The sequence below is a fragment of the Pezoporus wallicus genome, unplaced genomic scaffold, assembly GCF_028554395.1.
Source record: "Pezoporus wallicus isolate ANWC-B61680 ecotype Strahan unplaced genomic scaffold, APGP_CSIRO_Pwel_v1 scaffold_8441, whole genome shotgun sequence".
Classification (NCBI taxonomy): Eukaryota; Metazoa; Chordata; class Aves; order Psittaciformes; family Psittacidae; genus Pezoporus; species Pezoporus wallicus.
Genome location: NW_026641359.1, coordinates 643,037 through 655,713, shown reverse-complemented (window position 1 = coordinate 655,713; position 12,677 = coordinate 643,037). Strand labels below are relative to the sequence as shown.

The 12,677-nt window shown below is 54.5% G+C and overlaps 3 protein-coding genes across 3 annotated transcripts in view; all 3 read right to left on the bottom strand.

Moving 5' to 3' along the window:
- LOC130606756 (protein MRP-126-like) overlaps positions 1 to 12,677 on the bottom strand; it is a 201,326-nt gene that overhangs the window by 3,676 nt on the left and 184,973 nt on the right. The gene's annotated exons all lie outside the window — the stretch shown is intronic.
- Positions 7,682 to 8,067, bottom strand: LOC130606722 (keratin-associated protein 5-1-like). The gene has a single exon (XM_057423240.1). The coding sequence runs from the start codon at positions 8,065 to 8,067 to the stop codon at positions 7,717 to 7,719; it is 351 nt and encodes a 116-aa protein (XP_057279223.1). The 3' UTR covers positions 7,682 to 7,716.
- Positions 11,335 to 11,718, bottom strand: LOC130606706 (loricrin-like). Its single transcript, XM_057423227.1, has one exon. The coding sequence runs from the start codon at positions 11,716 to 11,718 to the stop codon at positions 11,335 to 11,337; it is 384 nt and encodes a 127-aa protein (XP_057279210.1).

Sequence of the window (12,677 nt, the reverse complement as noted above, 5' to 3'; positions counted from 1 at the left end):
GCTTGTGGGGCCGTGCAGTTTCTCATCGTCTCACTGTTGGCTGCATTGAGAGCCTTGGACAGGCACTGCAGTGCAGCCAAGTGTGAAGGTCATAGAAGAGCTACACCCTCGTGTTTTCCTGCCTCTTTCCAACAGTCACAATGACCATAAATCTCTGTTCTCCCTATATATGTTCATATTTAGATACACTCTACCAAATGCACTTTAACACCCCCCCCCCATACTTTGCTATGTCTCAGCCATGAGCAGGAACCAACCCCTCAGCTGGGTTCCCCTCCATCACAGGCCCTCCACCAGCTCACTTAGTGCCTATTCCTGAGCCCCAACACCTGGCTGCAGAACCTCAGCTCCCCAAAACCTCTGCACTTGGCCTCCGAGCCCGTGGATGCACCACTTAAACCGCGTGAGCCCCAAAACCAAGCCCCAGGACCAGAAAACACTGCCCCGAAAGCAGCGCATCCCATTGCGCGTCCTCACCCCCTTCGCAGCCCCACGGAGCATCCCTCGGTTATTGCTGCTTCAGACCCGACCTCTCCGGCAGCCCCAGCATCACCCCCCGAGCCCGGCCCCCCCTACAGGAAGCCCCGACGGCAGCGATGCCCGGCCCCAACGAGGAGCAGCCGAAAGCCGGATGAGGCCAAGGGCTCAGCCTCCAGTTGCCCCAGCACAACCGGGGCCGCTTCTCTCCCCTCTTCCGCAGCCCCAGGAGAACGGAGGCTCCCTCCGGGGCATCCCCCCCGCTCCTACCCATCACCGGCTCCGGCGCGCTCCGCTCCCGCATGGTTACAACCCGCTCCGGTCCCTCCGCTCCGTAAGCACCGCCCGGTCCCGGGCTCCTCCTTCCTCCCGGGCCGCCTCCATCCGCCTGCAGTCCCCTGCATCCCCCCCTTCTGTTCGCAGCTCATCCTTGCTAAGGAGGAAAGGAGCAGGGCTCCGCGCTTGGGGAAAAGCGGCTGGGAAAGGACCTGGATTGATGGAGCTGACCATGAGCAGCTTGTGCCCAGGAAGACACCAGCAGGACCAGGGCAGGGATTGTGCCCCTGTGCTGGGCACTGGTGAGGCTGCACCTCGAATCCTGTGTTCAGCTCTGAGCTCCTCACTACAAGAGAGACATTGAGGTGCTGGAGCGGGGCCAGAGAAGGGAACAGAGCTGGTGCAGTGCCTGGAGCACAAGTGTGATGGGGAACGGCTGAGGGACCTGGGGGGCTCAGTGTGGAGAAGAGAAGGCTCAGGGGGGACCCGATGGCTCCCTAGAACTGCCTGACAGGAGGATGGAGCCAGGAGGGGCTGGGCTCTGCTCCCAAGGAACAAGGGATGGGACAAGAGGAAACGGCCTCAAGCTGCACCAGGGCAGGTTTAGGTGGAGCTGAGGAACAATTCCTGCCCCAAAGGGTGCTCAGGCATTGGAACAGGCTGCCCAGGGCAGGGCTGCAGTCACCGTCCCTGCAACTGCTCCCAAACCATGTAGACAAAGCCCTCGGTGCCATGGCTTAGCCATGGCCTTGGCAGCGCTGAGGAAGGGCTGGACTTGATGAGCTTAAAGCTCTTTCCAGCCTGGTTGATTCTGTGATCCTATGAAAGGATAGAGAGGAGATTCCTCCTTCCTGCAGCATTACTCCATCTATCTCATGCTCAGCAGCCGCTGGCACCTCCAGTCTCCGATCCCATCTATCACCTGGGAAATCCCAACAAACTAAGGGCACATCCTGGACAAGCAGGAGGACCAAGGAGCTGCTCTGCAGGCACCATGCAGCCATACACTTCACCCATTACAGAGAGGAGATGGAGGGTGGGAGGGATGCAGGTAACTCAGTCAGAAGGAAAAACCACTGACAGGTTATTATAACATCCCAAATCCCAGCAAAACCCTCAGGAAGATGCATCAACAGAGAGAGCAGTTCCCTGGCAGTGTTCAAGGTTGGACACAGGAGCTTGGAGCAAGCTGACCTAGTGGAAGGGATCCCTGCCCACGGCAGGCATTGGAGCTGGATGAGCTTTAAGGTCCCTTCCAGCCCTCCTCTCTCACACTCCTTTATCAAATTAGGGTCGATCAGCTCTTCTTACCTGTATCCTACAGGGAGCAGCACCACATTGCCTCCAGGGTACAGCTCAAACTGTGGATGCAGATAAATGTTAAATCCTCCTTCTTTTCCTGTCTGGTGGGGCTGCATCCCCATTCCTCTCCCTGAGCTTTGCCCTGGTGCGGTGCAGTGCCATCAGCTTGCATTTGTACCCCACTGAAGGACTATGTCCCATCAAAATAGCTTTGGAATAAGCACCTCACAGTGCTGACCCCATCCCAAAGCCTGGAGAAAGAAGGGCTGCACCTCCCAGGGCTGGTCTGTATGAGTGACTGCAACAAGGAGATGCGATCCAGCTGGGGCTGAGCTGTGCTCAGCTGGGAGCCAGCATCCCCATCCTGCCTCGTCCCTCTGCCCACCACAGCCCCTTCCCACCCACTGTTGACCTCCTTCCCCTACTTCAGCCCCCATTCACCCCCACAGATCCCTCCACATGGGGCCAGCAGCCCAGTGCTGACACAGGAAGGGCTGTGCAGTGCCCACCGTGTGCATCGCATTCATTATCAGTGTAGAGATGCTGATAAGGATGAGCCACAGTGGGGCAAAACTGGTCAGTCCTGGGGTGCAGGTGAGGCCCATGGCCAGGAGCTGCCCCACCACCATGGGTGCTCAGAGCCCAGCAAAGCCAGGCTGACGCTGCTGTGGATGGGGACGTGCTGCCACGGGATGGCACCGTGGTGGCAGCAGGCTCCATGGGAAGGGCCTGGCTCAGGGTGATTCAGAGCAATTTGCTCCTAATTCCCCTCGTGTCCTAAGTGGAGGGAGGAGCAGGGTGGTTGTAGGTGCCATTGCCATGCGTTGCCCTCCCGCCCTGTGGAAGTGCTTCCTGCCCAGTGCATGGCTTCTGGGCCATCATGCCTGGTCACCCGCAAGCATCATCCAGGTCCTTCCCATGTGGGACAATGCACTATTCCCATGGCAGAGAAATGCTCTTCCAGCATCGTTCATACAGAGATAGGGACCTGCCAACACAGAGCCTTAACCCCTGCGCAATTGGGCATTGGCATGAGGCCTCAATGCCATGGGTTAGTGGTGGCCTTGGGGTAATGGTTGGACTTGATGCTCTTGAAGGTCTTTTCCAACCTGGTTGTTTCCATGATTCCATGACACCAGTGAATGAACTCCTTGGCATCTCTATCAAGGGCATAGCCAGGAGCAGAACGCTCTCTAGCTCGTGGAAGAGAAACCATGGCAATGCCATTCTCTCTGTGGGGTTTGTGTCATGCAGCACGGTTGTACCCCCAAATTGGGGTGCATTATGCTGCTGCCTGTGCCCAGTATATCCCAAATACAGCCCTGAAGTGTCTGGGGCTCTCCCAAACCCTCCAGCTCCAGGGACCCATAAAGCCGTGAGAGCAGCCCTTGGGGTGATGCAGCTTCCGCACCGCTGTGCCTCGCTGCAGAGGGCCTGCAGGGACTTGCTGCCTCTCCTCCCTCTTGTCAAATTTAGCTCCAGACCATGGGGCTGCCTCTCATTCACAACCCACTGCATCACAGGGACGTCTTGCGCGGTGGCAGCGGAGGGACGGGGGAGGCAAAGGTTGGCTCCAGCAACCCCTCCTCTCCCAACCACGCCGCTGCGAGCCCAACCCTGGGAAGACCGATGCGGAGCGTGATCTCATCTGCCTTTGTACCCTATCTGCAATCTTGGGATGGTGCCTGAGCCCTTAATGAAGGCTGGCACACCCTTCCTAGCTTGTTACACCCCCTTCCAAGCTCAGCAACCCTGGGGTCATTGACTTCTTGGGAGACCGCATGGAGATGGATGAGCGCCAAGCATCCCGCAGCCCCTCTGCCTGGGGCTCCAAGGGCTCCCTGGGGTAACCGGGCCCCATGAAGTGCTCCATCAGGGCTGAAATGCAGCCTGGCACCGAAGGCATGGTGCTGGGATGGGTGGTGGCTGTCCCTGTGCCATTCGCATGTGTAGTAAGGGAGTCGCCCATGGGAGGGAGCTCATAGCCACGTTGTTGTCTAGGGGCACCTGGGGCTGTCCCCACTCTGTTGTCATTCTTTGAATGGGGCTTCCCTGTTTGAAAAGCAGCTTTCTCTTTCCTCGTGGTGGGCAAACGTGACTGCACTCTGCAGCCAGTGGCAGCCCACATGAGACACATGAGGACAGTGTCAAAACTAAGCTTAAACCAAATTTTCTGCAGGAAGACTTTTTGTCAATGCCATTTCCTACACTTTGGTGTTGCAAAGCCCCAAGAACTCACAGATCATAGAATCATGGGATGGTTTGGGCTGGAAAGGAGCTTAAAATCATCTAATTCCAACCCCGTTGGAATCAGATGGCCTTGAGCACTGCAAGGATGGGGCAGCCACAGCTTCCCCCTTCAACCCATTCTAGCTCCTCAACACCCTCACAGGGAAGAACTGCCTCCTTATATCCAATCTAAATCCCCCCCTGTTTCAGTTTGAACCCATCGCCCCTTGTCCTGTCACTGGTGAAGGCCCCTCTCCAGCATCCTTGTAGCCCCCTTCAGACACTGGAAGCTGCTCTGAGGTCCCCACGCAGCTTCTCTTCTCCAGGCTGAACAGCTCCAGTGTTCTCAACCTGTCTCCTATGGGAGCTGCTCCAGCCCCTGCTCATCCTCATGGCTCTAAATCACTTCGGTTGTAAAAGGGGAAAAAAGCCTTTTGGGGGAAGCTAAATGCAAATTTATGCATAGGAAGAGAAGTTCTGGTTTGTTCTTTTGCTGTTGATCCGAGGAGGTCCAACCCCAGTGCAAAACCCTCTGTATAACCCTGCACTCCCCATTCAGGTCCCTGCGTAACGCCCGTGGAAAGCAGAGCTGTGCACTGACCTACATACACCTTTCCCAGGCACGCTGGTAAACATCCTCCTGGGGGAAGGATAATGAGGGAGGCTCCTTGGGGAGCGCAGCAATTCCAGAGAACAGGAATGACCGGAAGAAATCCTCACCCTCCACCCACTTCTGAACAGCCCGCAAGGAGCTTGCGCCGAGCTGCTGCTACCGGTCCCATCCGCGCCCGTCGGCTGGTTGATGCAGGTGAACAGGGTGAGTCTCTGAGGGCTCCTTTTTGGGCTTGAAAGGAGCTTTTATGTATTTAGGGTCATTTTGTAACAGGAGCACCGGGGTCTAAAGGCACAAGCGCAGGATGAACTGGTCGGGCTCCCTCCACCCAGCCCTGAGTGGAGAAACGGCACTTTCCTTTCGCTGCAAGAGCTGATTCATCCAACCCAACAAGTGCCTGTGATGGCTACAGGGAGCTTCAGCCTTTTAATTTAAGCAGGGACAGGGAAAGTGGGGAAATGAAGTGAATTGAGGTGAAAGTCCTGAGGAACCTTCAGCAAAGGGAAGTTTTACCTTTAGTAAGGCTCAAGTGAACTGAATGTATTTTGAGCTATTGGAAATGAAAGTAGGGGTTTTCCTGCAGATCCGTCCCTTGCCAACTTGTTGTGTCCTCAATGCCTTCCCTTTTCAGGACCGGAGACATGTCTAAGCTCATTAAAGCCATCACTGACATGATGGAGAGTTACCAGGGCAATGCCAAGAAGGGGAAGAAATCTGAGCCCTTCAGTAGAAGTGAGTTCAAGAAGCTGATCCAGCAGGAGTTTGCTCCAGTCAAGGTAACTGTATGGCTTTGAGGGTGCAAAGGTGGATGGCAAAGGTGCTGGGCTGATATTTAGGGGTGGTTGGGGGTGATGAGGGGTTCTGCAGCACCCACCCCACATCGGGCTCTGTGCATCCTCCTTTGCTCGCTGCAACTCTCCTTTTCTGCTGCATTGCCCTTGCAATAAGGGGACCTGGCCTTCACTTCACCACCTTGCCCCTTTGGGAAGGTCTGATGTGCTCCTGTCCCCTCAGAGGTCACCCACCAGCAAGTACAGGTACATCACCAGCCCGCCAGATTCGGACACCGAGCCCATCAACAAGAAGAAGAGGGGCTCTACCAAGCGCTGCGTGTACTGAAGGGTGGCTGCTGCTGCTCCTGGGGCACAGGGATGAGGAGGTAAGGAGGAGCTCAGGGGATGCAGCACACAGGCAAAGATCCTGGACAGCATTTGCATTGTTTCCTAGGTGGGGACAGATCCTTCCTTGGGACCAGTGTCACCCCAAACCGGTGTGGTGGTTGTGGGTGAATTCCTCCATAGGTTTTCTTCCCTCTCTTATAGGATCCCTGACTTGCCCTGTGAGCGAAGGGCAGAGGCACCAGCAACATGTGGGCATGGTATGATCACCTTCTGGGCTCCCTCTGCTCCCTCACTGCAGGCAATGCCTGTCCTTGCACTGGTGGTGGTGAAGATGTGAAGACCATGCCCTGCTCCATATATTACCTCCATGAGGCAAAAATAACCCCAGGTCTCTTGTTTAGTCCTGATGCTCCACGGGTGTCTCTTTGGGGTGCTTTGCAACTGCAGTTTGAAGGCTGGGTGGGTTCAGGGGCAGATTTGCTGCTTTCTTCTCATCAACGCAACGGTAGAGCGATGGCTGACCCATCAACCCCTTCCTCTGTGAGCTCCTTTTGGTCTTAATGGGTAGAAAGTGAGAAATCACTAGGCAATAGGGCTGGAATGAACCATGCAATTAGTTGACTCAGGCTCTGCATTCATCATGAGCAGAGAGTGGCAATTCTTCAGGGCAAATGGGAGGTCTATGGTTGGGAGTTCATCCCCAGCTCATTGGAAGTCAACAGCAGGGTTCCCATGGGTGTGCAAGGGGACCAGAAATGCTCTGCAGCGTGTAGAGGGTGTTTGTACCTATGTCTTTGTGCAATTAACCCGCACAAAGACAGGTTAATAGCAGTATAGTACAGGCAGTGCTATTGGTAGTGAGTGGCCAGAGGAGGAGGAAGCAGGACTGTATTACTCAGCCATGTTAAGTCAAGCTAATGAGTGCAGGATCTGGGCCTTCAGCTGAAGGGGTTAATACATCAGCTGCCTTACCTGTGATGTTTCTGCATTGCAAATATCCCAAAGGAACTTTTTTTAGGGCTTATTTTTCTCTTTCTTACATGAATGATTGTAATACCATCAAAACCCAATAAAAACCATCCAACATGACGCTTGTCTGAGCCTCCCTGGGTAGGAGGGGGCTCAAAGCTGTTGTGATGGGGAAGCCTCAAGGGGGTGGGGCAGGAATGCAAAGCACTGGGAGTGTGGGGGCATGGGGGACACCCGCAATTGGTGACATTGGTGTGGGATGGCGAGATGCTTTTATGCTTTCCCATCTCTTGGGATTCATCGGTCTCGGCTGATGGTTGTAAGCACCCAGGGATGATCCACACCAACTGTGGCTTGTGATTGGAGCATCACAAGGCCTCGGAGAGAAAGCAACTCTGCACAAATGGCATGAGCATGTTTGTTAATCTCATTGAGCCCCTGTATGGAAAATAGGGATGAGGAGGTTAAGGAAGCACCAACACAAGAGAAGTCTTGCGAACTCAATGCTTTATTTTCTCATGGGCACCTCACGGGGCCAAAGCACAGCCTGGGTCATCAGGCAGAGGCGGCAGCAGGACCACAAGTGATGCCCTTTCCCCAGGGAGCGATGGTCCTGGAGGGCAAAGGAGAGGGTTTGCAGCCTGGGGCTTGCAAAGCTTTGGGGAGACCAGAGGGAGCTGGTCCATGCGTGGCCTTTGTGGCTGGAGCTGGGGCGGGTGGGACAGCCCATCACTTCATCTTCTGCGAGGGCAGCTGGTGGACCTGCTGCTGCTGCTGCTGCTGTTGCTGCTGCTGGTGGTAGTGGTACTGGACCTGTGGCTTCCCGTGACAGCCACCACCACTGGAGCTATGGCACCCACCGCTGCCACCGGAGCTGTGACAGCCACCGCCACCGCCGGAGCTATGGCAGCCACCGCCGCCACCGGAGCTGTGACAGCCACCGCCACCGCCGGAGCTATGGCAGCCACCGCTGCCACCGGAGCTGTGGCAGCCTCCACCGGAGCTGTGGCAGCCGCCGCTGCTCTGCTGGGTGTAACGCTCCTGCTTGTGGCACTGGTCCCTGTCCTGGCGGGAGCACATGGCTGTGGTTTGGGGTGATCTGCTGGGAGAGGAGAGCCGTCAGGCGCTGCTGCGTGCCCCATCACCCCCATTGCTGACCCTGTGCCTGTCCCGTTTGCAATCCCACCCCCAGCACTGCTATGCAGGATCCCAGAGGCCTGGAGCATCCCCTGATGGAGGATCCCAACAGCTGCTTGGTATGGCCCAGCATAAGACAGGTCCTCACCTCCCTCCATGCATCCCACCACCCTGCAAGCATCCCAGCAGTGGGGTTTGCACTGAACCTGTGTTCTGCATCCCATGCAAGGAAACCAGTCCCCAAAGAAGCAGTATCCATCCGTGTGGCCAGACTTACCTGAGCTTGGGAGGAAAGGAAGCGGAGGGAATGAAGATCCGAGGGACAGGAGCAGTTTTATAGAGATCTGGGATCCCTTTCCCCGGAAATGAGACAACTCTCTGTCACAGCCAGCTATTAGTTTAATACCCAATCCCCATCAAACCGCCCTCTGTTTACATTGCTCGCTTGACTCATTCCTGATGGCTATCATTCCTTTTCTATCTGTTTCCTGGGTGCCACATCAGTATCTAATTGCCAGCCTCACCTGCCTGTAATAGGAAAAACCGTGGGTGCCTGCATTTCCAAAGGCTCAGCTCTTTGAGATGTGTTTTGTTCAATGAAATCCAGGTATAATTATAGCCCGGTCCCATAAGGCTCTGCTCTCAGAATCTAATCCCTGCTATTGAAGTGGCACCAGATAAAGCCAGAAATGATCCAGGTAAAAAGGAGTGTAAAGTTGTTCTTCCTTCTTCCCTAGATGATCTGATGATCTTCTTCCGCAGATGATCGTAGGGACTGAATGAGGTGCTGCAGCCATGGGTACAAAGCCCTCCTGGGCTTCCTGTAGAGAAGGCCTCATGTATTCAGCAGGGGTTTTCGAGCTCCCCTCCTAGACCTAAAGGGTGTGAATTCCCCCCAAAAGGCACCTGAGCAGCCAGAAGATGATCCTGGGGACTGCTGAAGTCCTGCTATGTTCACATACATCAACGCAAGGTCATGGAGTGCTTCGTTGACAAAGACAAGCAATTTCCATCCTCTTAATGACAAAGATCAGGAAATGAAGACTGAGGAATTAAAAGACCCTTTTGGTGCTGCCTGCTTCATTGGTCCCTCTTTTGGAGCAAGGCTGGAGCTCCAGAGATGGCCCTTCTTTATAGCCATGTCCTGGTTGGAAAGCTTCATCATCCCCCAGCACTTCGAAGTGCGTTTATCTCCAGAGACCACAGCTCCTTATTTACAGAGTAAAGGCAAGAAGAAGCCTGAGACGTAGAAGATAACATTGAGAGCCATGCAAACAGACACGAAGATCCACCTCTCTGCTTTGGCAGCTCTCAGTGGGAGGAAGGGATAGCATCAGGGCTTGGACTGTTTGAGCTGAAAGCCAACGTCTTACCCAAGACGCACGTCAACTAGCGCTATTATCACTTATTATATATCAATGTATCAATTATTTACCAATTATTTTATATCAAGCTGCACCAGGGGAGGTTTAGGTAGAGCTGAGGAGCAATTCCTTCCCCAAAGGGTGATCAGGCATTGGAACAGGCCGCCCAGGGCAGTGCTGGGGTCACCGTCCCTGCAAGTGTTCACACACAGTGGAGACAAAGCCCTCAGTGCCATGGGTTAGCCATGGCCTTGGCAGTGCTGGGGAATGGTTGGACTTGATGATCTTAAAGGTCTTTTCCAAGCTGTTTGTTCTATGATTCTATGGTTCTATGTCATTCTGCTCAGCATCACTAGGGGCACTGAAAATTCATTCCTTCCTGCTTCTCCTACACAAACACCCATAGTCAAAGTCTTGAGCTGGCCTCAGGGTCCCTGTGTCCTGCCCATGGCCCAGCTTGAGCAGAGGGGGATGTGGTGACCATGGGCTGAAACCTGCCCTAGGGCATGACCAGCTCGCATCTATCACATGTGTATGGATGCTGGAACTGTCCATCAGGAGCCTCCCAGCTGGTGGCGGTGGTGTCTGTCTACCCAAGGGGGTAGTGATGGGGAGGATTGCGAAGCATTCACTGAGGTCATGCAATCTCACACAGAAACTGGTGCCTGCACTTGTAATTAGCAGAGGAACTGGGCAGACACCCACTGAGAGCTGTGTGTGCTGCAGGCAAAAGCCATCAGGCTGCTGGAGCAAGTGTGTGCATGCACTGAAGGGGCTGGTTCCACTGTGGGCTGAACACTATGTCCACAGGGCTTCTTGCTGCTGCTACGTGCATCCCTCCCACCAGCCAGAAGAATAAGCAGTGACTGAAGTCTCAAGGACAAATGAATTGCTGGGCATGAGTCCTGTGCAAGCAGGTTTTGTCTTTTGCGGAGGATATTGTGTCTTGCCCGTGTTAGGAGTGATGTTCTGCACAGGAGGGTTTAATGCTCATTTGCTTTACAGGTGATGATCTCACTCATTCAATGAGAAAGGACAATGGGAGGATTTGCAGTTTCAAGTTTGCTTTGCAGTCCTCAGCCTCCCCGGTGTCTTAGCTCAGCTTTCAAAAGCAGAAACCACATAGGAATGGCACCAGAGAAGCCTCTGTCCTTTTTCATTGAGGTTACAGGAGAAAAAGAGATCTTTAAACACTCAAAACCCTCATAGGCAAAGAAAAGGAACCTCAACAAATAGGACTTGTGATTGCTTAGAGGGATTTCTTGGGATGAATGGGGTTGCACTCACGGATCCCCTCACCCAAGGGGATGGATTTGGCTTCTCTCTCTACCAGCTCTTCCCTTGACTCTTTGCATCCCTTATTCCAGCCCATGGAGGCAGATAGGTGCTGAGTTCAGCATGATGAGCTCCGGAAAACACAAGAAGTAAAGAATTCACTGAATTAAATTGCATGGATTTATGCAGCAATGTCATTTGGTTTCCTTGTGCACGCGTGCTGAAGGGCTGGGTGCTTTCTTTTCCCCTGGTTAAGATATATGAACTGCAGGTAACTGTAGAGGTCCTGTATTCCCCTACACCCAGTTGTGCCGCTGTAACATGAACATTAAGAAGAGGACAAGGGAAGTCTTGCTAATTCAATGCTTTATTGTCTCATGGGCACCTCATGGGGCCAAAGCACAACCTGGTGCATCAGGCAGAGGCAGCAGGGACCACAGGTGATGCCCCTTCCCCAGGAAGCTGGAGGGCAGAGAAGAGGGTTTGAAGCCGGGCAGCCCCAAAGCTTTGGGGAGACCAGAGGGAGCTGGTCCATGCGTGGCCTTTGCTGCTGGAGCCATTGGGTGCTCCATCACTTCATCTTCTGCGAGGGCAGCTGGTGGATCTGCTGCTGCTGCTGCTGCTGCTGGTAGTGGATCTGTGGGATCCCATGGCAGCTGGAGCCACCGGAGCTATGGCATCCACTGCTGCCACCGGAGCTGTGACAGCCACCGCCGGAGCTATGGCAGCCACCACCACTGGAGCTATGGCAGCCACTACCACCGGAGCTATGGCAGCCACCACCACTGGAGCTGTGACAGCCACCACCACTGGAGCTGTGACAGCCACCGCTGCCACCGGAGCTGTGGCATCCACCACCAGAGCGGTGGCATCCACCACCGGAGCTGTGGCATCCACCACCGCTGCTGTAGCGCTCCTGCTCATGGCACTTGTCCCTGTCCTGGCGGGAGCACATGGCTGTGTTTTCAGGTGACCTGCAGGGAAAGAGGAGCTGTCAGGGGCTTTCCTGCCCTGCTTCTGCTCTCACAGAGCAGGGAAATCTGGAGGTGCCTTTATCCGGTCTTACCCAGATCCCCACAGTCATCTCTAAGCCTTGTGCCAGCTTCTCACCACCCGTGGGATTGACCCACCAAAGCCATAGCCAAAGACACTCAGAGCATCCGGAGCAACTGAGCAAGGTGAACGTGGCTTTCCAGAGCAGACTCGTGTTGCTCCCAGAGAGAGAAGAAGAACACCCCAGAGGCTCCCTTCAAGCCCATATCTCTCTGTTCGCATTCAGCACCCTCTGCACCCCACGTCCCTACTCACAGAGCAAGCCCCAACCTAGTTCAAGGTTCACAAACCCATCTGCCTCCCGTGCTGCATCCAGCCCCAGAGCCCCGCAGCATCGCTGCTCTTACCTGAGATGCTCGTGCAGCAAAGGAGCAAGGAGGGAATGAAGCTTCCCCGGATGGGATCGCTTTTATACCCTCTCGGTGCACCCCATCTGGAAAGGAAGCCCCTCCCTGTCACAGAGATCTGATGGTTCATTTGATTTGTTGATGGCTTTTTTTTTGGCCTCCCCACTCTGCAGGTTGCTGGTGTGACTCACCCCATCCGTGTTGGGTATCGCCTCCTTATAGGTCGTCATTCCTGTGCCGCAGAAACACTTAATTGCCAGCTCTACATGTGCTTAGTTCCAATGAGGGAGTGATGTGGGTGGCCCTGGTCTCCACATCTGTGCTGGTTTGGTTTTGGTGTTTGGGAGTGCTTTGTGTTAAGGGGGGGAGATGAGGTTGTACACCTAAATCACACCATCCTTTTGAAACGTTTTGAAGTGATCTAGTCCTGCCAATGCACCTAAAGCCAGAGATATGTCTACAAGTAGATGCTGGATTGGAGCCAGAGAAGGGCAATGGAGCTGGTGCAGGGTCC